The sequence below is a fragment of the Manacus candei genome, unplaced genomic scaffold, assembly GCF_025592945.1.
Source record: "Manacus candei isolate 608988 ecotype Guabito, Panama unplaced genomic scaffold, ASM2559294v1 h1tg000005l, whole genome shotgun sequence".
Lineage (NCBI taxonomy): Eukaryota > Metazoa > Chordata > Aves > Passeriformes > Pipridae > Manacus > Manacus candei.
The window spans coordinates 9,594,787-9,620,915 of record NW_026138053.1 but is presented as its reverse complement, the minus strand read 5'-3'; the positions used below and the strand labels follow the sequence as shown (position 1 = coordinate 9,620,915).

General features: G+C 41.2%; 1 protein-coding gene across 2 annotated transcripts in view; it reads right to left on the bottom strand.

Annotated features, from left to right (window-relative positions):
* CACHD1 (cache domain containing 1) overlaps positions 1–26,129 on the bottom strand; it is a 93,669-nt gene that overhangs the window by 33,635 nt on the left and 33,905 nt on the right. For both annotated transcript variants that reach the window (XM_051797855.1, XM_051797862.1), the window contains exons 3-5: positions 19,938–20,086; positions 10,222–10,328; positions 1,512–1,638 (exon numbers count right to left, since the gene is read on the bottom strand). In XM_051797855.1, coding sequence (XP_051653815.1) covers positions 1,512–1,638; positions 10,222–10,328; positions 19,938–20,086 — 383 coding nt within the window. The remainder of the gene's footprint in view (positions 1–1,511; positions 1,639–10,221; positions 10,329–19,937; positions 20,087–26,129) is intronic.

Genomic DNA, 26,129 nt, shown 5'->3' with positions numbered 1-26,129 from the left:
GAGTTAAAACTCTTGGTGCTGCCACGTGTCTGTGCTAACATCAAACCCCATGTTTTCAGGGAAGTGGTGCTCAGATCCAGTTCAATATTGAGAGATGTGTGAAAGCGTTCGCAAGCTCTCATGCCAAGCTTCCAACCGGGAATAAATTAGGAAGATCCTCAGCACGGAGGAAGGATTCACAAAGAAAGATGAGCCTCTTTCCTCTTTAGTCCAGACTCAAAACTTGTTACAGTCAAGTGCGAGTTTGGGGATCTAAATTTTATTATATCAAAGGCAGCCATAGAAATCTTATTAGGAGGCAAGGAAATGCAAAAGACTTTAGACAAGGCACTGCTACAAACAAGTGGCACAAATCAGTTCTTAACTGTAAAACAGCCTGCAGCTCTACACTGTATTCATACCTAGAACTGAAACAGGGCCTTTGATCTTCAAAGCAGTGGAACATTAATTAATTCATTCACCCCAACTACCCTCTGAAGTAAATATTACCAAAAAGATATCCCTTATTTAGCTATGGAAAAACTACAACCCACACTAAGTGACTTGGGTAAAATCACCAATGGTTTTAGTGTCCAAATTCTGACCAAGACTGGGGCACCTCCATTCTCACATGAAAGGATTGCACATTTCCAAGGCCACAGAAAACTTGATCAAGCTCAGACACTTTGAGTTTTGATGGCACATAAAAATACCATCTGTAAACATTTGACTGTTCAACCCTGACATGTAATCAAAATTCTCCTTAGTCTCTGTGCACTCCTGGTATGGAAATATCCCTGGATGTCCTGATTCTTCCTCTGCACAGACTGATTAACTAGTACAATTGGTTAATGTGTGACCAGAGATACTAAAACCACCTCACCTTCTCAGAAGATTCCTGCCTTGAGCCTTTATCAGTCCCATGGTACTGATAGCATAAACTAGGGAAAAATACTGCACCTCAACTGCTTGGCATCCTGGGTACAGAACAGAAGTATTCCCCCAAGCAGGAAAACCCTGCCATCCTTTTTTTGACTTTTTTTAGTAGAAAAATGAAGTTTCCAATATTGCTGCTTCCCTGCTATCCATGATGTGCCACCTGAGCCTGGGGTGGAGACTGGAAAAATGCTCCTTTCCTGTCTCTCATCCTTCTACCCCCCTCCCCAAAGCAATGCACCTGCCAAATCAGCAGAATACATGTTCGCTACGTTATTATCAGGGGTCAAGTATGAGTCAAATATAAGTCAAATTTTCCCTACAGGCTGACCTACATTTTCCAAGTCACTGCTATTTACAGCTTATTTGATTTGGGAGAGGTGAGGAACCTGTACGTAATTTTATTTTACTTCAAAGCTTCTTAGAAGTGAAAACTTGTGCTTTAAAAAACAAACCTAAGAAAACCCAAGGGACTCCATTAGAAGTTACTCATGAATGTTGTCAACTTGGCAAAGCACAATGCTGGAATGAAATCAGTGCCTGAGGAATCCAATTTGAGTGCTTTTCCCAGGAAATTGGAAGGAGACAGACCGTACCTGCTGCGGTGTTCGTAATTGCCTTTGCACCGGAACTTGTGTGCTGGGAAAACAGTGAAAATCCCTTCTTCTGAGCTGAAATACTGCCATTTAATTCCTGGGTTAGACTTCAGGTTATCTGCAAGAACTGGAGGTTGGAGAGAAAAAATTAAAAACTAAGTAGAGTGACAAAGGCAAAACTTGAAGGTATTGTTATTGTTATTCCTGGCCTCTCTTGTATGTGCTTGGAAAAGGATAATCAGGATCACAACATGGAATAAAAGTTGCTCTACTTGAGGACTGATAAAGCATCATATCCAATTTGCAAACAGTTAAAGGCTTTTGGAAACTAAACACTGGATTTGACAGATTTTGCTTAATATGTGATGACAGTTCCTGAATCTTTGCAGTTTAACTGTGTTCCAAGAAGGCCAGCGCAAGGAAGGAAGAGATTAAGGCCATTATACATAACATGTGTAAATACCTACATCTACATGTAATGATAAATACATTGTCAATATAGTTTCCCTGAAAAAACCCCCGCCCTAATGTTAAAAAAAATCATGTGTTCTTTATACTGAAATAGCTCCAAAACATAACTCAACCTGTTGACATTATATATTCTGAATTCTGTTTGAAAACATCTACACGGACACTTAGCAAAAATGTTCCCAAGTTGTGCAGTCAAGTAGAAACCAAGCTCAGAATACAACCACAGGGTGGAGATCTCAAACACTCCTATAGTTTATAGGCCATGTTCATTACCTTTAAAATGTGCTTTCTTATTAAAATAATCTCTGAGGAAGCACCAATCAACACAATCAATAAAAGCAATTAAAAAATACATATTACTAATATGACAAAACTGACTGGATTAGTAAAAACACAAAACACCATCAAACCCAACAACAAAATAAGGCACCTACCCCAGGGCCAAGACCACATGCACTAAGAACTTAAAAAGATAATAATTAATACACCAAATGAGGCCAACAGAGTGTTCAGATACTGCGAAAATCCCGAGCACTTGCAGCCCAGATGGGGTCAGTCACATTTGAATCACTTGGGGCAGAGGTGGCAGAAAATTCCAGAATGGTTTGGGTTGGGAAGGACCATAAAGACCATCTTGTTCCACTCCCCTGCCATTTTCAGGGAATAAATCCCATGGGCACTGGGATTTCTGCCTCATAATGCGATGGGAATGTCCCAGCTGCCACCTGGAGCATGGACCTTTTATCTGCTCTCCCTGCCAGTCTGGAGACATGAAGGGATTGGTGTTCATCCCATGGGATCACCAGTGATACTAGGTTTGCTGAGTTTTCCTTAAAACAAAAGGAAAAACACATCCAGGAGAGAGGGAATGGGAAGTCATTAGCATGGGAGGCACAAACCCTCTCCCACCACGGCAGTAACAGGATTATATTCCACTCAGGGCAAAATACCATCTCTGCTTGCAGCAAACTGAAAATAAAGCCTAAATGTTTGAATTTTTTAGTTTTAAGCTAACAGTTAAAGTGGATCATCATCCCATCAGCTTCAAATGCATTAAAAAAAAATATTTCCTTGCCACTTCTCCTCTCATGTTCTTTGATTACAGAACTAGAGAACTGGCAGAGGAGGGCTCTGATTTCCAGCGCTTCACCTTTTGCTGAGCATTCCCCTTGGGACTTACACTGAAAATAGGCCATTTTCATCTCCTGGATCTCTTGCATTATCAAATATGCCAATATTTGGGTTGGAAATGACTGCAGGGCACATTTCAAACCTTAGCCAGACACTCTACAACAAAATATCCACACTGAGTACAGTCTCAGTTCAATACCCCTAACAGTTTAGCACTTACTCAAGTTTCCCAGACTGGCTGTGGCCACGATGTTCTCACCACATTCAGCTCAGGGGAATTACCCTGGAAAAACCACTGTCTTGGGGTTTCCCCACTCCTCTTTGCCACAGTAATTTTGTATTCCCACAGTGCCTACAAGTCCCAGTGGAAGTCCTGGGCTGGGACTGTAGGGTTCTGTGCAAAAATGCAGCTTCACTTGAGCGTGGCTTTGAAGAATTTTGTGCCTTGATAGACCAAGGACTAGCAGAGATTCCTCTCCACTTTTCCCCCCTAAAAGCACTCATCCTGTTTTCGTCTGAACTGCTGGTTCACAGGATGGCAATGCCTTGCAGGCAGGAGGGCCATGAGACTATAAACCATTTAAATTCTCCTTTTTATGTCCAGCCACCACGATTTCATAGTTCTAGAGGTGAAGTCTGGCAGTTGTTTTTATATAAAGAGGCTGAATTTCTGGCATTTAAGTTTTTGTTATGAGTTACAGAACTTGAAAAATGTATTTTCGAATCTGACACGTGAACACTCAGTTAAAACCTGGATGAAATAACTTGTCCAGTGGAATTTTACCAACAGTATTAAAATAAAGGAGTTTATAATTTAAGAGGTTTAGGGTTTTTTTTAATCCTTGCTATATTAAAGATAAACTTGTCATTCCCACAAGGCCACAATCTGTATTATTTCCCCACGACAGTATCTGGATTTAAAAGTGTTCATTTTCCCCATAAAACAACTGGATTTGAAACTCAAACTCTTTATAGCCTCAGTGCCTCTCTCTGCTGTTCTACCTTTTCACACAGTTCTGCTCATATTTCTTTCACTGAGTATGTTAGTTCAGTAACACCCTCCCCAGAGACCACCAATTTTATCCTAACTCTGCTTGTTTTTCTCTTTTTTCTCTTTTTCCTATGACCACAGCAGATAAGCCATGGCTGAAAAACCTTTAGTTCTCATCTTAACTCAAAGAGTAATTTTATTTTTCATTTTCTGGTCAGGTTCATTTGTGCAAGTATGATAAGGTACCCACCTCCCTATTCTAATCCAAAGTACATCTTGGGCCCCCAACACAGGAAAGATGTGGACACATTGGAACAAGTCCAGAGGAGGTCATAGAGATGCTCCAAGGGTTGAAGCCCCTCTGCTCTGGAGACAGGTTGGGAGAGCTGGGGGTGTTCACCTGGAGAAGAGAAGGCTCCAGGGGGACCTTAGAGCCCCTTCCAGTGCCTAAAGGGGCTCCAAGAAAGCTGGAGAGGGACTTTGGACAAGGGTCTGCAGGGACAGAACAAGGGGGAATGGCTTCCCACTGCCAGAGGGCAGGGTTAGGTGAGATATTGGGAAGGAATTGTTGGCTGTGAGGGTGGTGAGGCCCTGGCACAGGTTGCCCAGAGAAGCTGTGGCTGCCCCATCCCTGGAAGTGTCCAAGGCCAGGTTGGACAGGGCTTGGAGCAACCTGGGCTAGTGGAAGGTGTCCCTGTCCATGGCAGAGGGTGGAATGAGATGAGTTTTAAGGTCCCTCCCAACGTAAACCTGTCTGGGATTCTGTGGTTATGACTCTGTGATTTTGTATTACTGAGCACATACGATCATTTTGCTTTTCTAAAGTGAAGCATCACCACTAAATAAAGACCCAGCCTTGACCTCACACCACCTGGAGGAACCCAGGAGTCCCAGCATTATAAACACAGAAATCTTAGTGGAATTCCTCAGTTCTGGATACAGACTGCCCATAAGCTGGCATTGCCAAGTCACTCAGAAACCTGTCCCCTCCACTTCCAATGCAGCACTATCTGACCCCAAATCCTGCTGCAGACTGGAAAAGTTGGAAAGTATTAACATGACAGCAGTTGAAAAGATCATTCTCTCTAATTATAAATATCTCACAAGGCGAAAAGGACTTTTAGGAAGAAAGCTCTGTGTGATAGAGTTTATAAAACTTCAAAGGGAATGCGATATGATAACACTTAGCACTTCTAGATACCACTTTACATCTTCAAAGCACAGTCAAATCATTAACTAATTAATCTTCAAAGAACAGCACAAACAGTCAGGGGAAAAAAAAAAGGGAACTACTGAACATAATTGCTCATTATAAAAGAGTTTCTTAGAGCCCTCCTCTTCAGCATTACATCTGATGAGCTGCTGACCCCACGGTTCTCATCCCACAAAAACCAGGAAAGTTTAATTGTCCGTTCTCCTCTGACAAGTATCTCCATTAAAAACCATCATCATGAACATACTTCAGTGCTCCCCAGAAACAACAGTTTATTGTACAAGTAAAGACATTCTCTAACTCTCCAGACCTACAAATCTCATCCAGGATTTTCCGAGTCAAACCTTATTCCAGCTCGTATGTTTTCACCAGAAATAAAAGCTCTGCAGCTCGAACACAATTAACATTCTGCTGATGGCATGAGCCAGGACAGAGTCCAGCTCAATTCTTAGGAGCTCTGAAGGGAAAAGTAGTAAAAAAACCTTTCATTTTAAGGAATGAGACCAGATTCCTTGATTAAAAGGGTTTGGAAGAAGGGTATTAACTCCTCTGCTCAAAAACCTCCCAGCTATTTTAACTCACCCAAAATCAGTTTTAAGTACAGTAATATAAGGAACATGACCAAGGCTTTGCTTGTTCTGGAGTCAATGATCCCTGTGGATCCCTTCCATCTCTGGGTATTTTATGATTCTAAGATTTTAAATGATCAACACCTCAAATAAAACACAGACAAAATTTATTGGGCAACTTGGTGCCATCTCTGCATATTGCTGGGGAGGAGCACACTGCTGAAGCTGCCTGGCTTGGAACAGACCTATCAGCACTCTTAAGGATGAGAAGGAGAAAGATTTACTGGTTTCTTGTTCATTCAAAAAGAAAAAGACTCCAAAGGAATCTGATAACATAATGCACTGGGGCTCTGGGTAAGATTTTGTCCCTTAATAAATAAAGGACTATTCATCCCAGATCTCTTTAACTAACCAAAGCCTGTGATTCCATCTGAAGAATAAAGACTTTCCCCTTATCTACTTTGTTGTAATGGCTAAAAGTAATCCAAATGTAGAACTTAAACCAAGATAAAACCTTTCTGAGACATTAAAAAAAAAAGCTACCTAATATAAAGAAAAAACAGTGTTAAAAGCATTTTTTAAAGGTTGAAAAGAGATATATCTATTTCTTCCTTCTCCGTCCCTTCCCTAAAATTAATCCAAGTCACAGAATATTCTGAGCTGGAAGAGACCCACAAGTGTTTATTTTCTTTTTATTATAATAAATACAACAGTGCTGCAAAAAAAATGATCTTGGAAAGTTTCATAAACTCCACTCACCCTTCTTAACAGTGTTCAGACTAGAATTGGGGGTTGCTGTCCTCACCAAGGGCTCTCCCAGGCTCTGCTCCTGTGGCTTGCCCAGAGTCTGCGGTGCAAATTCCATTCCCTTCCAACACCTACAACTTCACCACTCTGCTCCCACTTTCTTACAGTGAGCACAGGGTGAGCCAAGATTAACATTTCAAGAATTGAGGTGGAGGTTGAGCAGAGCAGGGTTTAAATTTATGTTTTGCCCAGAGCTTTTTAGAGGCTGGATTATTTAAACTGCAAAACTTGTGTGGGAAGAGAGAGAGACTCCTGGGAATTTTTTCTTTCCCGTTAAGAATGAAGTGATCAACTCATTCAGGAAGTAAGAATGAAGTGATCAGCTCATTCAGGAAGACAACCTGGATGATGGGCAGGCCAGGCTGGTTTGGAAACTGTAAGAAAGCTAGAGAAGAGTATGGCAGCTTCTGTTTCTGGGCTGGAGGAGCAGAAGGATTTCAAACCCCTTCTTTAGGAGATGATGCATGTGGGGTCCTCCCCACCACACTGCATCCAGTGGGAAGGACTGTATGATATCATTTTGGGGAAGTTGTGGCTTCCCATCCTGCCTCTAAGTCAAAACAAGCGAAGCAAGGCAGGAGAAAAAATACACAATAAAAACACCCAGATGTGCCACAACTCTTGGGCTTTTTAGAGCATAAAAATATTCCTCACCAGCTCTGCATGCCGACACTTTAAAGAGAAGAAAGAAAAATATGGGATTAGAGGAACTTCTTTCCTGTTTAATTGTAATTTTCTTTCAAAGGTTGTTTTAGTTTAATGTGTGTATGTTGATAGATTTATTGAGAAACAGGTCCTGTGTAGACCCAGGGCTCTGCCCCAAGTGGACCCTGAAAGGTAAGTGGTTCCACAGAACTGGGGCACTGATGAATTAAGATAAAATTAAGAGTTTCAAGAGATAGATGACACTAAGTAAGTACTTTTGAAAGCATTTCTAACCTAGCAACATCTCCCCAGTTGTGAGGATGCTGCTGCACTGACAGCACTCCATCCTTCTAACCAAAACTGCCCCCCCCATCTGTTTATATCCACAGTGTGCCCCAAACCAACTGTTATCTCAGACCAAGAATTCCTTTGGGAAGAGACTGATATTTTGGCACAGCAGGTCCTGGCCCATGGCTACATAAGCAAGAGCTACAGATACAACCAACAAAATATCCTTGACCCACAAAACAAACACTGAACCTCACTTCCCGAAACCTTCCCACATCCAGTTTATCCCAAACCCCAAATATTTCTGCAGTCACACAGGGACAGTGCTCCGGATATGGGCAATGTCCAGCTCCACACCAGCTTCATTCTGCTTGACTCTCCTGGCAGCAGCTGCCTCTGAAGCCACACCAGTCCCTGCTCTGGGACAGGCTGGTGGAGCTCACGTGGTTGAGATGTTCTCAACAGAGGAGCAGGGAAGGGAAGGTGGGAACTGTCATCAACGACAGCAGTGGCTGTGGTAGTGTCCACGGCCAGGCTGGACAGGGCTTAGAGCAACCTGGGCTAGTGGAAGGTGTCCCTGTCCATGGCAAGGGGTGGAATCAGCTTTAGGATCCCTCCCAACCCAAACCAGTCTGACACTCTGTGATGATGTCACGGACTTTCAAACACCTTCAATAAGGAGATGAGGCCTAAGGGTATTGTACCTCACCTACAGAAAACTTCACTTCTCATTTCACTGAGTGTGTACCCAGGATCAACTTTGGTTTCTCAAAAAACCCTGTTTCCATCTCATTTTTCTTCATCAATCCACTCCTTCCATCCCAGGCATTTTCTCACTAATAAAAATCTCCCCCCAGGGCTGTGTTTCTGTAACAGTAAAGCTGGAGGAGAGTCTGCTGTCAATAAATCCTGAAGCACTTCCCTGTTCTTACTCTCCCTCCAATTCCCTCTTCTCTTCTGTTGCCCTTTCCTGCCAATGCCATTTTTTGAAGCTTCTCCTTTCATCAGGAAGCTTTCAAGCCAGAGGCAAGGGAAGAGGAGGCACTTGAGTCTCACTGCAGAGCCAGGACAGCAAGAAACTTAAATACATACTCTATTTATGTAAGAATTCAAACCAGAAATGTAAAAAATGGTTACAGGAAACTGTGACTTATTTGTTTTTCACCACTCAAAAATAAGAAATATTTATTGAATATTTTTTTTTACATCCATCTCCTGCAGTAGAAAAAGATTTTTATTTAATAAAAAACATTAAGTGATTCATTCAATGCTTTGCTTTTACAACAGCGCCTGTAAACTTGCTTTCAGATATTATTTTGATTAATCACTGCATGGGATTTTATACATTATTTTAATAAGTTGTTTGGGTTTGTTTTTTTAATTAAGAGATGGGTAAAACAAAGCCCAGCAAATCACAGTGAGTGAACAAAGACTGCCTGTCTTTAGGGTGGAAAACACCACACAAATCATGGGGATGAGATGCATGTCAGGAAATCAGCCTGGCCAGCACCTGCATCCAAGATGTGGAATTCAGTGGGTGGGATGGAAAAGAATCTGTTCATTTTGCTTTTGGTTTTTACTTCTTTTTACATTTCATTAAAAATCCAAAAAGCAAAGCTATAAGAAGGGACACAGTAAGGGAGGTTATAAAATTTTGGGTTTTTTTCACCCAATTTGTTGCAAAATATGTAAATGCTCTGTGCTTGGTGAGGGTGGAATGGCAGCTCTGCCACTTCATCAGTCAAGTTTATTCCAAAAGACGCATGAAAATTAAAATAAAATAAAAACATCCCAAGTCTGCATTACTTCCCCCCCAACAATTAACAGACAAAACCTCCCAAAATTAAATCCACAACCAAAGTCTATTAGTGTTCTCTAATTTACAGCCCTTAGGCACCATAAAAAGTTGAAAAGTAAGATGAAAAAGCTGGACAAAAGTATGACTAAAACCAACTCAAATCCCTGTATTAATCCAGGCTGATTAAGATGCAAAAAGAGCAAACCTTGCTGCACCAGAGGACCAAAGGCTGAATTTTTCAGGGATAAGTCATAGGTATTTTGAGTCTAAGCATATTTCTAACTCTGTAAATGTGTCAAGAAACACCCTGACAAGACAAAGAAAGGAAATATTTTAAGATGTCCCTGTATTTTGTAGTTTTTGCATATCACTGCAAATGCAGCCTCACATTAGCTGAACTCAGCTAAGAAGATCAGAGAAACTTCCTGGCATGGCCCCTCCAGCAGCTGACACTGCTGATGCCAAAGCAGACAGGCCTAGGAAGGAAAAATGCCTTGGAAAAAAAAAAGAAGGAAGAACTAAAATGTGCATAAACCACAACAAAATTATCCATGGTGGGCTGGAATCAAATCTTCATGACATTTCTATCAAGTACTCAGACTAAGGGCATTACTTGAGGTATCATCTTTCAATCATGAAATCTCAAATTAAGAGCAGGGTGACAGTTTGAAGGGGAAATAAAAGCTTGTTGCTATGGCAATCAATGCAAATTCTCTGTGCCAAGGAAATGTTCAAGTCTAATGGAAAAAAACACCCCCTTACAACAGAAGGAAAAAAACCCAAAGTCTCCTACTTACCAGAATTTAAGTCCCGTCCAGGGTTGAAGGCTCTGCTGTTGACAGTGGTTGAAAGTCTGTCACAGCTGATGGTCCTGGAAACGTTGGTGTTGAAATTTCCATCAAATCTGAAAAGACAACAACAGGATTACCAACCGAACTCTAGCTATTAAACCTACACAGTATTTACAAAGGAAGCATTTATTTTTAATATTTTAATGAAAATAAGTATTTCAGAAACTCCAACATTATGTATATTTTAAGGGTCCAGGAAAAACTGTGGCAGCCCCATCCCCGGAAGAGTTCAAGGCCAGGCTGGAGCAACCTGGTCTAGTGGAAGGTGTCCTTGCCCATGGCAGGGTGTGGAATGAGATTAAGGTCCCTCCCAACCCAAACCAGTCTGGGATTCTACAGAACAATTTTAAACCTGTTTTCTGTACAAAAACTTGAGGATTTACATTCCAAACAGCAGAAGGAATTTTACAGTCTGAAGTTTTGTTTTGGTTAAATAAATCAATACATTCATAACTCTAATGCAAAAAGTATTCTAGTGCATAGTTTTAACAAGAAAACTATAAAATATCATTAAACCAATGCCTTAAAAAAATTTAAATAAAAAGGGTTATTTATAACTTGGAAACCTCTAAAGCTTACAAGGATTTAAATGCAGTTTTGTGTCATTTACATAGGCAAATTTTATTTGATAACATTTCTGTGACCTTGAATATTCTGATGACATTAGACAGTGTGATTACTCTTGTACTTCAAAAAAACCTATTTATTTCTAAACAAAGAATTTTTCTGCCATTTTTTCTGTTCCTATGAAATGACAACAAATTGAGGTCTGCATAACATCCTGTTCTGGACAAAGAGTTCTAACCAGCCTTTGTGGTGTGAAAGCTGATAATAAACAAGTCTTGGAGAGAAATTGGGCAGAGCAGGGGTTTGTTCAATACCATCAAGACAAAACCAGTGAGTTCCAACTACTTCAACCAATATGGTGCCTGGTAAGGATGGGAAGACACTGATTATCTGGTTCTGCCCTTAGAGTGGTTGTTGTAAGGGCTGGTTTGTAGTCACAGACAATAAAACAATTCACTTCTAAATCGTCCCCTTGAAACAACAATTAGCAGGAACAAACCCCACAGACAGATGGAACTGGTTACCACAAGGAAATTTCAAGTTGTGACCACATGAAGAGAGTCTTCTTAAGCAAACTAAACCTCTCCTAATTCAAAAGACTTTCTTTCAGCCCAATTCAGAATCATTTCGTCCTGCAGGGACGTGGCTGAGCAGCCCCACACCAGCTCGGCCTCGTGTCAAGCAACGAGCCTTGAGGAAATGTTTGTCATGCAACAGACATGGACAATAAATAAATAAATGAAAGGAACTGGCAAAGCTGAACCCACCCAATGGCACACACAGAGATGTCCGTACAGGGAAGGGCAGCACAGAGGAGATAACAAGCTGAGACCCCTGAAGAAATATCCCCTTTGGAGTAGGACAATCAAAGAATCACAGAATAGTTTGGGTTGGAAAGGACTTCTTTAAAGCTCATCTTGTTCCACCCCCCGCCACAGGCAGAGACACCTTCCACTAGCCCAGGTTGCTCCAAGCCCCATCCAACCTGGCCTTGGACACTCCCAGGGATGGGGCAGCCACAGCTTCTCTGGGCAACCTGTGCCAGGGCCTCCCCACCCTCACAGGGAACAACTTCTTAATATCCCATCTAACCCTGCCCTCCTTCAGCTTAAAGCCATTCCTCTTTGTTCTGCATGCTCTTGTAAATAGTCCCTTTTCATCTTCTGCATTATCCTGGCTCTTCACAGCAAGGAAGAGAGAGTGAGAAACGGACCCTCCTGACCAGCACCCCCTCTCCCAGGATGTGAGACCAGGAATGATCCTCTGTCAGACACCAAAAGCAGCCAAACTGTGATGCCTTTGAGCTCTGCACGGGCTCATCACTCCACTGGGAACTGCTTGTTGACATTATTGGCACCTGCTCCCTGACAGCTCTCCCAAGTCCTCTCCATTGAGGAAAAGCCTCAACATTTTGCAGGAAGGCAGTGCTCAGAGCCAGGTTGTGGCTTTTCCCATCCCCATTAAAATGCAACCACTTCAAAAAAATCACAGTTCTTACCAAGCGAGCAAAACTGCTGATTTTTTGTTGGCTAAAGAATCTCCAGCCTGAGATTGATTGATAATGGATGGGTTTCACAAAAAGCATGTTTATCTTGGGGCAAAACCAAAAAAACTGTGAATTAAACATCTCCATGCTAAAGAAATATTTTCAAGCAACACTAAAGAACAAACTCTGAGGGAAAAATAATGACTTTTCAGGATGTAAGCAAATTGTCCCAGTGCTCCCATCAAAATCCATTAGCAATGGCAACACGATACCTTGTTAGCAACTAACATTATTCACGTCTCAGAGCATGGGCAGTAAATACTGGGGTTGAATTCAAAATCATCAGGTTTGACTCTGCCATGCCTTCTAGGAAGGCAAAAATAAAGTTATCACCCCCAACTTCCCTTCCATTGGAGCTCCTGCAGCCCCAAACCCCTCACCACAGGCCAAGAGGATCACAGTTTTAAGTATAAACCCCCCATTTACATTGCATTTCTTCATTGGAGCATTTTAATGCAAAAATCAACAAAGTCCTCAGCTTTTCTCAGTAAGCAAGTTTTGTGTTACCCCTCAGGAAGATGAAGACATGGATGCCTAACTAATCTGCAGCAGAGCTGGGAAAAGGGAGCAGAAAATTATTGCAGCACATCTCATTCCTCCTTCTTGTTACAGCACACGAGTAGCAAAAGGAAATACAGTTAATGAGAAAGTGGTATAAATAAAATATGAAGAATTGTTTTAAGCCACATAAATTAAAGACTAGCCCTCAGACAGACCTGTCATCCAAGAGCAAGGGCTGCTCCAGACTGAGCTAAGGTGGGATATCTACTTCAAACCTCTTTTCAGGTGCAGTTTGCCTTAAAATTGACTTTTTGCACCTTGCAATGAAGTGTATTTTTAAACTGCCACTGGACCTTGAGAGGAGATCAGTTCCCATCACAAGTGCACATCCTTAGAAAAACAAGACCAGGAACTGGGCAGAGGCAGCACTGTGGTAAGCTTACATTGTAATATTTGCCATCATTTTAATTACTTTGGAGAATTTTCCATGTTTTTCTTTTGGGTGCTTCTAAATTGTTTTAATTCAGAATAATATATTTGAGCATCTTCCCCATTAAAGCCACAATTAAAACTAAAGCCCCAGCACTGCCAAGTTGCACTTACAGCAAATGTTTATATTTTTGGCTGTAACTACCGATTTTACCTTTACAACATATTCATACCTTGCACATTTTCCACGCTAATTTCAAACCATACAAACCTTCCCATCACTAGCTTTGGAAGAAGTTAAAAAGCCCATAAATTTATGTATTTTAATATTTGAAGAAAAGCATTGCTCAGCACCCTTTCTCTGCTCAGAGACAATTTTTACCAGCGTCTTCCCTCATTTTTCACCTGTCTGTCTTAATTTTTACCACTGTTTGCCTAAATTTTTATCACTGTCTCCCTAAACTTTTACCAGCGTCTCCCTTAATTTTTACCAGTGTTTCCCTAAATTTCTGCCAGTGTCTTCCCTCATTTTTACCAATGTCTCCGTAAATTTTTACCAGTGTCTTCCCTCATTTTTTACCAGTGTCTCCCTAAATTTTACCAGCGTCCACCACTTTTGCAAGGAGCACGACTACAAGGTGGATGAAAACAGCGATGGCTGACCAAGGTCTTCTCTGAGATTTGGCCCAAAATGTTCTAGGTGACAACACCACATCCAACACTTGGGAACTCCTCCAGAATCCTTCCCAATGAAAACGCAACAAACCCTTGCATTTATATATAATTTCATACTTATTTAAACCCAAGCAGAAGACATTGGCTGAAATTCACTTCCAAGCCAGGCCTGCTCACCCCATCCCCCTTTTCCCTGCCTCTCTCCAAGCCCTTCCTTCTGGATTCGCTTTAATGAAGACCCGATCGAAGGCGCATCCCGAGGGAGCAAACAGAGCTGCGACTCCCACTTTGATCTCTTCCCCATGGAGAACCCGCTCCCTGCCTGGCTCGCAAGATGTTCATGTGATTGACGTTGGCTCTGATGTACAAACTGCTTTGAACTTCACACACTCAATTCCCATCAGGCCGCGCTCATTTTTATTCTCCTTCAACAGGATTTACGGGCAGGAGATCAGCAAGTGGAGGAGATAAAATAAATTTGCAGGGGCTTTGAATCTCACATCAAACCAGGGCTCGAGTGAGCTCCAATTGGATTGTGCTCGGCCTGAATTTACACTGTAAATCAGCCTCTTTTGTACAGTTTCAGTTTAGCGAGCTGTGCATAAAAATGGCACTTGAGCAGCTGCTGAGGGGTTCACGTTGTTTTAACACTCATTTCTTTCCCCCCTTTCCCTTTTCCCTTTAAGCTGCCATCAGTATGCAAATGAAATTATGTAAGTTGGCTCAAAATTCAGCAGTTCCTTTGAAATCCACAACTAGGCCTGTTTGCTTGATTGCAGGGTAAGATTTTACCTCCTATTTTACATAAATACTTCAATATATGGTCCCCACTGCATCTAAACAGAATGCTGGAAAACAATGTTTTTATTAATAAATTGGGCAAAAAAGCTACTGATGGTTCATTTAACCAATTTCTTCTGGCAAGACATTAAAATTGCTTCAATTATTTCAACTATTCTTGAAAAACTCCAAACATTCTTGCTCTCAGGAGTAAACAAAGTGTATTATTGGAAGAAGGATTCAACCCAGTAACAGAAACTATTCCAAAACCCACCTTTTCATGAGGCTTTTGGCTACATTAGAAGTAAAGTAACAGTCCAGAAGAGCAATTTCCTAAATACCTGCTGCAGTTTATGGACAAATCAAGGTCCTGCCAAGACTATGTACACTCCCTACATCTTCTACTGCAGCCTGATACTCTGCAAGAACAGCAAATACATCTTAAATTTCATTCAGAGTGGCCCACCCACTTCTCCTTTGGAAGTGCAGCTCTTCAGATATTGCAGCAACAGAAGGAACTGAATGGGATTCCCGTTATCTCCCACTTAACTGCTCGGGAGAGGAAAGATAAACACAGAAAGAGCTGTGATAAAATTGAACTGCATTAGCAAATATTTAACCATCTGTTCAAAAAAAAAAAAAAGAAAGAAAAAACCAGACCACTTTTGAAGGCAGTATCACAGTCAGGGAGTAAATGATTTTCAAATATAGGTTTGTAAACTCACTTATTCAAACAGCCCCATTAATGTTTGCAATGCAACACTGCCAAGGAGCCTGTTTTACCAACAAACATTTCTCTATTCCATTTCCTTTCAGAAATTTAGATAAATGCATTCCCTGAGCTCTTATCAGCATAGTTAAATAAAAGCAAAAATAGATTTCCAGTTGCCTTGAAACATGGATGTTTAGAGCAAGAGCAGGAACACTGATGATGCCAATGAGACTCTAAATAGATGGGTTTGGAGACCTGTGACAACTTCCCATAAAAAAACAGCAGTGAAATTCATTTCTGTCCTCCAGGGTAGAAGCAGAGAGTACAGAGGATGTTTCCACCAGTACAAAGGTGTATCCATGTCCAGTGTGGAGGTACAGCTTTATTAGCCCCCTCTCACAGCAGTGACAACACAGGGGGTGGCTTTTCAGAGCTGCCACTCTGTCCTTCTCTCCCTGTTCAAATCCAAGTCGAAGGCAACTTAAGCAAACTGGATTTCCTGCCTTCTCTCACCAAGGACACCAAGGACATGAAATGCTGAAGCACATCAGAGCAATGGGTCTCAAAACTGGGCAGGAGAGGAGAAGGATCAAGGTTGGGTTAGGGAAAATGTTTTGTCTTCCCTTAAAAGCATTGTCTGGTTTTTTGTTGGAAAAGCTGCATAGGCAGCTCTGTGTTTCCTTACAAATGCATCTGATTAATAACTTAAATCCTCTTTTTTTTTTTTTGGGAAGGTAATTTCACTGCAGCCATGCAGGGCTTTGCTATGCTGAGAAACCACTGGTTTGTCCTGTACGGTCCCAGTTCTGTAAAGTGCATATGTGCAACTGTATCTTCACAGGTACTTATGATGCAAACACAACTTGGACTTACCTGGCAAACTGGAACTATAACTTGGCACACTGGAACTATATAAAGCTACTTCTGGAAGCCTCCTAAAAGAGCCAGTTAGCACCAATCACAGATTTTCCTAAATAAGGCATTTTGTGTAACAGGTAGATGACTCAAACATTACCCACGTGTCAGACTTACCCTTTGTGTGGAAAGAGTTTGATTTTATTTCTTCTCCAAATGTTTGATATACAACACCCATTTATCTACTTGTTGTCATCCAGGTCAACACCATATTTAAGAATAAAGCTACTTCAGCTGTCACTCACATGTCAGACCATGCAAAGCTAATGCTTCCAAACTTGTTTCCCAAAACTCATTTCGTAAATCCTTATGTAGACACTTCTCACAACTGACATGTATCCCATAAGTTCCCACTGCAGGTGCAGGGAAGCTGCAGGTGCTCAGGACCTCTGATAAATAAACACTCTTTATTCTTTTCCCTGCCCTCTTGCTGACACTCTGTCACAGCCCCATCTGCACATTAGCCCATCTCAGTTCCAAGATTTCCTGAATACCTACTGAGGGCTTTTAGGCATGAAAACCAGGAGACACCATCTTGTGCACAAAGGTATTTATCCTCTTAAGGAGGAAGACACTTTAATTAAAACATTGTCTTGTAAATGACCACCCAATTCAATCATGATAGGGAATGTCTGGAGACAGCATGAAATCCGTTTCTCATGGCTCCTTCAGCAGCCTTTGTTACTGAGGAGACACAGAGCCTTATTTTTCCAGCAGGGATTTCTTGGAGGATTAGAAGATGCATGTCACTTGACATCCATTTTCCTTATCTTCCATCAGTTTTGCTAAGAGCCTGGAGCACTTGATCCATATTAAGTCTGGCTGGCTGAAGCAGTGCCTCCTCCCAACTGCTCTGAGCACTTCCCTGGGAAAAGGAGCCAGGCTCCAACCTGGACACAAACACGGCCCAGATGCTTTGCCAGGTACCAGATCTCTGAACCAACCACTCTGAGATGTCTCAAAGCTCTGCCCTCCCTCCACGTCACCATGGTTTGCCATTCCCAAACCTTGATTAAGTAGAACTGAAAATGCAAACTGATACATCTGAAGAAAGGATCAGCAAAATCTAGAGAGGAACACACAGTCCCTGCTCTGTTGACCTCCCCTGCACATGTACTTAGGCGTGTGATTAATTTTCCTTTACCCAAGCACATATTCAGACTCTTTGGTAAACCAGATGAGCATAATTGTATGATTAAATGTTTGTGGAATTACGGCCTAGGGAATAGTCCCTTGCCAAAACCACTCAACAGCCACCAACTGCACTGCCTCATCTAGTTGGTGTTGCATATTCTAATTTATTTCTTTTCACCACTGTCCAAAACAAGGCAGTTTCATTGCACAAACCTGCCCTGGTGGGGGAACAAATACACAACTGCTGTACTTACACTAGATAAACCAGTATATGTTGGGTACAATATAGCAACCAAAACACGGTCAGGCTGGTAATTTTAATCCAGAACTAATCACTGTGGACTGCAGTCACATGAAAACTTATTTATTTGGACTTTTCACTGTAAATCCAGCACCACATAATGGCAATAACATAAATATTGCTTTCCATGTCATATCTTACTACTCAACTAAACAAGCAAGTCAAATACCAGGTTCATGTTATAACCCAGTTGGTGCTTTGTTAGGTCTTATTCTGTATCATTTATTTACAGTCACCAGGTGTCAAAGTCTCACAGTTTATCTCAAGCAACAAGGCAAACCCTCTTTGAAACCAATGCTTGGATTTTCAAGATAAAGACAAGCAAAGACAAGGCCACAAATGGATAATTTTGTTAATGGTAACAACAAATACAAACTGAAGATAACAAACCATTAATAAAAAACCTGAAGAAAAATTCCTTTCTCTACAGAATAGTTCAGCATCTCCCTCACAAGTTAATTTTTCCAAAACCAATCCAAACTTGCAGCATTCCCTATGGAATGTCAATAAGTTGGACAGTAATGTAAAAGGCCGATGGAACAATCACCTGGCAGCATGAAGTGCCATCAGATTTTCAAATGTTTCTTTTAGAGGCTGAACACCATGTGAAAAACAGCCTTAAACACTGTGGGATAGGCCCTCAAATCTACCTTAAAAATACACCCTGAAGACAACGTGCTCCTGACACTGTTCTTGCCCCAAGTGTTTGCTCAAGTGAAGAGGCCACATGACAAAGCACCAAGAAAAAGAACACACAGTTAAGGAGTTGTAACACAAGTATTTCACAACCCTCCTGAAGGAAAGTCACAGCCCTTAGGACATACACATTTTCAAGGCACAATCTAAAGCAAAGTATCCCATGAAAACAGCAAATAGCACAGACAAATCTTTTTCCATGTGACCTCTTCTGTAGCACCAGCTGATAAATGCTCCAAAGCAAAATATTATAATTACCGTTGCTCTAACGCCAGCACTCTTCTGCCCAACTAAAACACCCATTTTAAACATCAAGGATAAGCTGTTATCAGCAATAGCATGTCCAATTTAACATCCCACACGTGCAGGCCTCCTCATAGCTAGAGTAAGTTAGTCCACAAATTAAAACGTGGAAGAATTCAAAATATGATCACAATATCCAGGTGGGAGATGCTTTTAAAACTCCACAATCAAGTTTGCATAAACTTTCCATAAATTGAGAAGCTGTGGCTGCCCCATCCCTGGAAGTGTCCAAAGCCAGGCTGGACAGGGCTTGGAGCAACCTGGGAAAGTGGAAGGTCTGGAATGAAATGATTTTTAAGGTCCCTTCAAACCCAAATGTTTCAAGGATTCTATGAAATGGAAAGTTACTCTTGTTCTTTTCAAGAGCATATGGAACTAAATGTTTAAAATGTTGAACACTGAAAAAATTATTACCCTTTTACTGGAAAAATCAGACCTTCTATCACACCTTCCTACAACTAGGAAACCTAAGTGCCTATTCTGCAAATAGGTAGCATAATAAAACATGATTAAACACAACCAACTGCCCAGATTTAGACTATTCAAAACCCCTGTATCTAAAAACAAAACAAATTTAACATGAACAAATCCAGTTTCCAAGCAATATGCTCAATTTCTGTAAACCTCTGTATCAAACAGCAGCATGTCAACTTGTTTAACTGTAAAGCAGCATTTTTAGCATGTGATGTACTGACCAACTCATGATTTTGGATGCTTCAAAGGAGAAAAAAAATGATCCCATGACCAGCTTGAGAAGAATTATTCAAGGCAAGCAGTGTCTCAGTGCAAAAATGGTATCCTGGATTTAGACAGACTCATTTTGTATAGAAGACTGTGAAGGGTTGAACAAATTTTTTTCCTTTTGTTTTTTTTTTTTGTTTCCAGCTGACTCCCAGTTCTTCTTTAAAGCTTCTCATTAAACACTGATGTGGTAGAAATGTAAAAGAATCTGAGGACAAGGTAAGAGGCACCTTGGGAGTTCTGCCTTCTCCCTTTTTCAGAGTTATCAAAAATAGCAGAAAATACAGGCTATTTTGCAAAGAAATCGTAATTTTTCTTCGTTTTTAAGAGACAGCATAAGTAATTTAGAATTTAATACTCACTCCATCATAGATGGTGGAATAGTACAGCAGTCTTGGATGGCAGTCAAGGGTGATGTGAGATGGGCAGTGTATGATGCTTCCACTACTTGCTTGTTACGATTCACAACATCCAAGTAACGGTTAAATTTTTCTCGAATTTTTTTTGCCAACTGCAAAAAGAAGTAAAAAGAAATATTAAAATTAAGTCACTTTCTCTATATTACCCATTTCTTGGTAACCAGCATCAATGGAAAGTAAAAGCTGCATGTGTTAAATGTAATAGTTATCTGATTTGCTCATTGGACTTTTATTTCAGTGGTTCAAGCACTGCAAATCAAGTAACTAATAATACTGGCCACAGAAAGCAGTAAAGGCAAAAAGATAAAATACATTTACTATCTAGAAGTGGGTGCTTGAACTTAAAGAGTTTTCCATGTATGAAAAGTGTACTTTCCATTGCATCAAACTTCCCTTTCATTAAGAACCGACACCTGGAGATGACTCTGCCTGTACTACTGGCTTAGCACTGAAGTGCTCCAAGGCCTGACAAGGATGTGATGGAGACTAAAACAGGCCACAGGTCAACTTAATGAAGCTCTAGGAAAGCCCAAATAATAGTGTTAGAGAAGCCATTGCCTCCACAGAACTTTCCTGCTGCTTCAGGAGCAGACAACAGCAAATCTCCCATTGCACTGAATCTGTTTACAGAGAAACCTCAGGATCCAGGGAATCCCAAATACTGCCATGAATATTTCTCTGTCCATCAATAGCTTCCTCAATCAGGTGGATCTGTGCAGATGTATTTCATTACTCCTTTCATGTAGATTTGGGCAAAATAAGCCATCCCAGTTCTTGCTTTTCTGCTGTAATCCCTGCTGCTCTCCTGGGAGGCTTCACAGGCTCTTGGCTGAGCATCACCTGAATGATTTTCCTCATCGATCTCTCAGCTCAGTGAGCCTCATCACAAGCTACAACAGTTTCAACTACAAACCTCAACTACAAAATGAAAAATCTCTAATTGATGTTATAATATAACAGAAAGAAAATAATGACAACTGTCTTGCACCAGTGAAATTTCTCCTGAAGCCTTCTGCTGTCAGAATTCCCTCTGAGGAAGGCAACCACTTATAAATAAGGATAAGGTTTAGAGGCTACACTATTGTAAGAGCCAATTCCTCTCCTTTCAGAAAGTGAAAACAAACACTGTCGGCCCTCCCCAGCAATTCTCAGGCCTTTTAAAAGAATTAAACTTTAGAAATAGAAAATTAGGTACTTCAACCCTTTTTTTAATATTTCTTAAAAGAATTTAAATAAAAGTAAAAATAAATCAACACATTTTTGCGAACAAGTATTTCCAAGCTCTTTATCAGAGCTGGTTGGTGCGTGATTTGAAGGACTTTCTTCAGGCAGAGCTCTCTCCACGCCAGGCAGACTCCAAGCAGTGGGAAGGCTCCTGGTGTTAACAAGGGCAGAGCCTGCTGGGACACATCACAGGCCCATTGAAGTCACTGTGCTGTCAGATAAGAGCTCACTGGTGTCTCCTTCATTAGGCCCTTCCCAACGAGCCTGACTAATGACTCTGCCAGGGAAAACTGGAAGGGAAAAATCTGCGGCTGTTCCTTGAGCAAACGTGACAGTAAACACAGTTAGGAGGAAGAGTCAGATTTTACAAGAAACATTTACTGAGACTTGTGCTCCTAGTCTTTCATCAAAGTGAGAAATTAATAAAACAGATCAGGCATTTTTTTTTTTGCTCTGCACATTCTGTACCCTTTTCACATCAATACTTCTATTATATTTAATCATCAGCCAGACACATCCTAAATGAAAAAGAATAATCTCTGAGCAATATACCGAGGTGTTGAATATTCAGAACACTGCATTTTGCAATTCTGCAAACTTCTCCAGAGCTAAGTCAGCTCCTTACTCCACACTACTCCCCTCTCCTGCTCCCTGTACACCCCACACTCCGCAGGGATGATTTAACGGAGCCACTACAAGTGCCGAGAAACGCCGTCGGTTTTTCCACATCCCCTGGACTAACAAATGTCTTTCCTAACTATTACTAACAGGACATTTTGTCATGATTTACTTTGTTATGTGAACAACGAGGCCCACTCTGATACAGCATTGCCTTTGCCTCCATTGTTCCCAGGGAATGCTGCAGCTCCACGACAGGTCTCCTGGGAGCACAGGTTTTAATAGGACCTTGCTCAAATGACTTGCAGAATTATACCTAATTAGCTTTGTAGAATGATTTATTGCCAAGGCACCAGAGGACTACTAATGGGCTGCTCCATGTTAGACATCTAACACTATTAAATTGCTCCCAGTTGTTAGATAATAAGCTGTTTTAGAGTAAACTTTCTTTTTGTCTGGCTGTACTCAAATGTGTAGATTCTTCTGCAGAGTCTCAAACATACACAAGCCAAATTTCCTAAATTTCCATTAGTTTTGTGGGTACAAAGTCTCTCTCTAAGTTTAGGCAAATGAAATGGCTGTGCTTAAGCACAAAGTAAACCAGATATTTGAATCTGTACTTTTTTTCCTTGGTTTTTCTACCTGAAATCATGAAAAGGGGAGAGAGCTTAACTTTGCTGAGAAAAGGCCCATATGAGCATCATTAGCAGTAATAAAACCAACACAGAGCCTCAGAACAAAAGGCCTCTGGTTGGGAATCACGGCTGGTCTCTGATAAATGAAGGCTGTACAAGACGAGGTTTCGGTGTTGATGAGTTTTCACCTTCGAGGTTGAACGATAAAAGCACCCCCCAGCCTTTGAATTTCACCCTGCTGTGCCGAGTCTAAGGATCTGACAAATCTGTTTTTCAGAAGATCCTGTACCTCAGAAGCTGACAAGAAGCAAATGCTTTGTTCCTAAACTGCATCACCCACCGAAAAACCTCTGAATGGCTCAAAGTCGTTACGTTACTTTTATTAAACGGGATCCAACACTCTGGTCGGGGCAGAGAGTCAAGTGCATGTCAGCAACGAGGGACCTGAAGCCTCCCAGAGCTCCACAGACATCCATTCCCTGCCCACAGACAGAAGCACAGTTGGAAGAATTCAGTTTGTTTAATCTAAAGAACTCTAAAAATACTGTTCTCTGATAGCAAGACAATACTCCCAACAATCCAAACAACCTTAAAAACAGTAAACTCAAATAAGTCACCAATGGTGAGATGATCCAAAACCAATTTTCTACTGAAAATTGCTTACAATGAATAAATTATGTTAAGAAACTAAAGGTAACACACCAACCAGACAAAATTACTAAAATTACTAAAAACAAATGGTTCTAAATCATCAAATTGAGAAGTGGTATCCAGATGAAGCCTAACGAAACTAACTTAATTTTTCTGCCATAGTTGGGCTTCAGTGGAGCACAAAATCCAGGACAGTGAACAGGCATTCCAGCCCTGAGTGATTAAAACAACAGCAAAAAACAATCCATCCTTCCCAGCTCCTCACGGCTGCACATGCACATGTGCACACTCACATCATTCCCTCCCAAACTTTATTCAGCTTGCAAAGTGATGCACTCATTACTAGAGCCTGTCAGAATAAAAGCTGCAGGCTTAAATCACCTTCTCCTCTTTCTAAATAAAACCTTTAACTTTTTATCCAACATAAACTCTGCTTTTTTTAAACTGCCTGGAGCTGAAGAGCCGCTGGATACTGATGGATGCCAGACCCACTCTGGTTACAAAGCCTCAAAGGGGCAGAGAGAAAGAGATAACAAATAATGAAAGGACAGAGCAGTGAACTATTAAACTATTCTAAAGTAATTGTTAAAACATTTTTAAGGCAAAATGCAAAGCTGTGTCCTGAATCAGGCACACACAAGGGGCAGGTTGCTGATATCTCACCCTTGGGTGGGTACCAAGTGTGACAGACATTCCCTGCTCCCCCAAAAATGATCAAATTCACGCATTTTAATGGAGACTTAATAAATTTGGATACCTTGAGATTGGTATAAAATGTTATCATCTCTGGTTGATTCACCTCACCTTAAAAACAAAAGCACGGGAAGCCTCACTTGGCATTCCTCTTTTTTTTCAGATTTCTGTATTTTCTTCCTAATTTCAATAAACAAAACAATAAGCCATGAGTGCTGGCTCCAAACAATGCAGCCATTAGCCCTATTTTTTCCATCTTTCCTTTGGCAGCTGGCAGGCAGCCAAAGCCTTTGGCTTTGCAGACAGGTTGGACGGTAACACCTGGTTCTATTACTGCAGCACCCATGGGTAATGCACTTCAATTGTCACCATCTCCACTGACAACCTTTCATCACAACATCACTGAGGTTCTCTAATTTTCCCAGAGACATTTGCCTCATTTGCATAGTTCCCTCAAGCTTTTTTTTTTAAAGCTTCTTCCCCCCTCAAAGCTCCACAGCTCTGAAGTCTTCCCTTTGCAGGGAGCTCTGAGGGAAAGCAGAGCTCCAAGGTTAGGTTTTATTTCTGGCTGTAGCTTGAAAGCCAAGGTATTTTTCATGTTTTCAAGACTGGATATAAAATATGCATCAGTGGGGTTGACAGGCACGGATGCCATAACAGACTCACAGCCAGGGATTTAACACTGTCAGGTTCCTCAGAAAGTATTGCTTATAAATGGAAGAGTTTAGTTATAATTTTTAGTTTTAAATCCCCTCTGTCAACCAGAAAAATCTGGAAAAAAGTTCCTCTCTCCAATACCCACCTGGCACTCCTCCTGCTGTATGACAACTGTGCATCCATAGATTCTTTTTTAGAAAATCTTAATATATTTATTCCTAATGTGCCAGGCTCTTAAACCACTGCTTCTGTACCAATCCTGAAGAGCACGGAGGTTACCAGCAATGTGATTCAAGAAAGGATCATAGAATCACCTTCAGTTTCTTCCCACACCTCTGCTTTAACAGATTCAAACCATTCACAGAATCCTAAAATGGTTTGGGTTGGAAGGGACATTAAGGATCATCTTGTTCCACCCCCTGCCATGGGCAGGGACACCTTCCACTAGCCCAGGTTGCTCCAAGCCCTGTCCAACCTGGCCTTGGACACTTCCAGGAATGGGGCAGCCACAGCCTCTCTGGGCAACCTGTGCCAGGGCCTCACCACCCTCAAAGGGAACAATTTCTCCCTAACATCTAATCCAAACCTGCCTTCTTTCAGTTTGAAGCCATTCCCCCTTGTCCCATCACTACATGCCCTTGTGAAAAGTCCCTATTCCTACTTTTCTGAGTGATACTGAAAATATACTTAATCAGGATACAGGAAACTACTTTCCAGTATGCATTTCCTCAAAGAGACCAAGACTCATTTGAGGTTTTCTACTGGCCAGTAACTTTGGCAAAGCTTCCCCAGACTTACTCCAAGGAGGATGTCAAACATGGTACACAACAGAAACTAGAGAAAGGGCCAAATTCCTGAATCATTCTGGAAGTACATTAAACACAGTGTAATTGCCTTTTATCACTTTACATCGATGTAAAGTTCAACGTGGTGTGAACATCCCACTTTTCACAGCCAGGGAAGATGTGCTCAACAGCCAAATGGAGGTTTTTCAGCATATTACAGATATATTTCCTCTCCAAAGAGTTCAACAGCTCTTTGCCAAACCCAAAACAAACTAAATAAAAATTCAACCCAACCCAATGCACACCAACCAGGTCTGAACACTCTGCACCTTGTTGGGACAGACAAAAATACAAGGAGTTATTACAAATCTTTCTCTGCACAGAGAGATTGTTGCTGCTGTGCTCCAACTTCTCTCCCCAAAACTGGGAAATCTACTCCTGCTCGAGATCATTTCTCTGTCCTTTCTCCTCCATGGAGCCCCATTTCCTACTCTCCACACCACAGAAACCAGACATCTGGCAGGATGCTGAACACACAGTTCCTTGAAATCAGCTAATCTAGATTTTCCCTAAGAAAACTACCCCTCTTCCACTTTATTTAGATCACTAACTCACACAACTACATTTTCATATCATATGCGAGTTCTCTGATATTGAAATAACTTACAGGGAAAGAATCCAAGTTATTTTTGGCAATGGCCACACAATTTTTAATAACCTATTCAAAGCAAAAAAGGTTTTATCTGTCAGGTACAATAGTAATAACTGCAGACCTTAAAAGTGTAACCAGTTCAATGTCAACAGGTAAACTGCTTCTTGTGTGGCACGAAGGAAGCCAAGGGTATTGAACAGTTAGGCCTGAAGGCCAACAG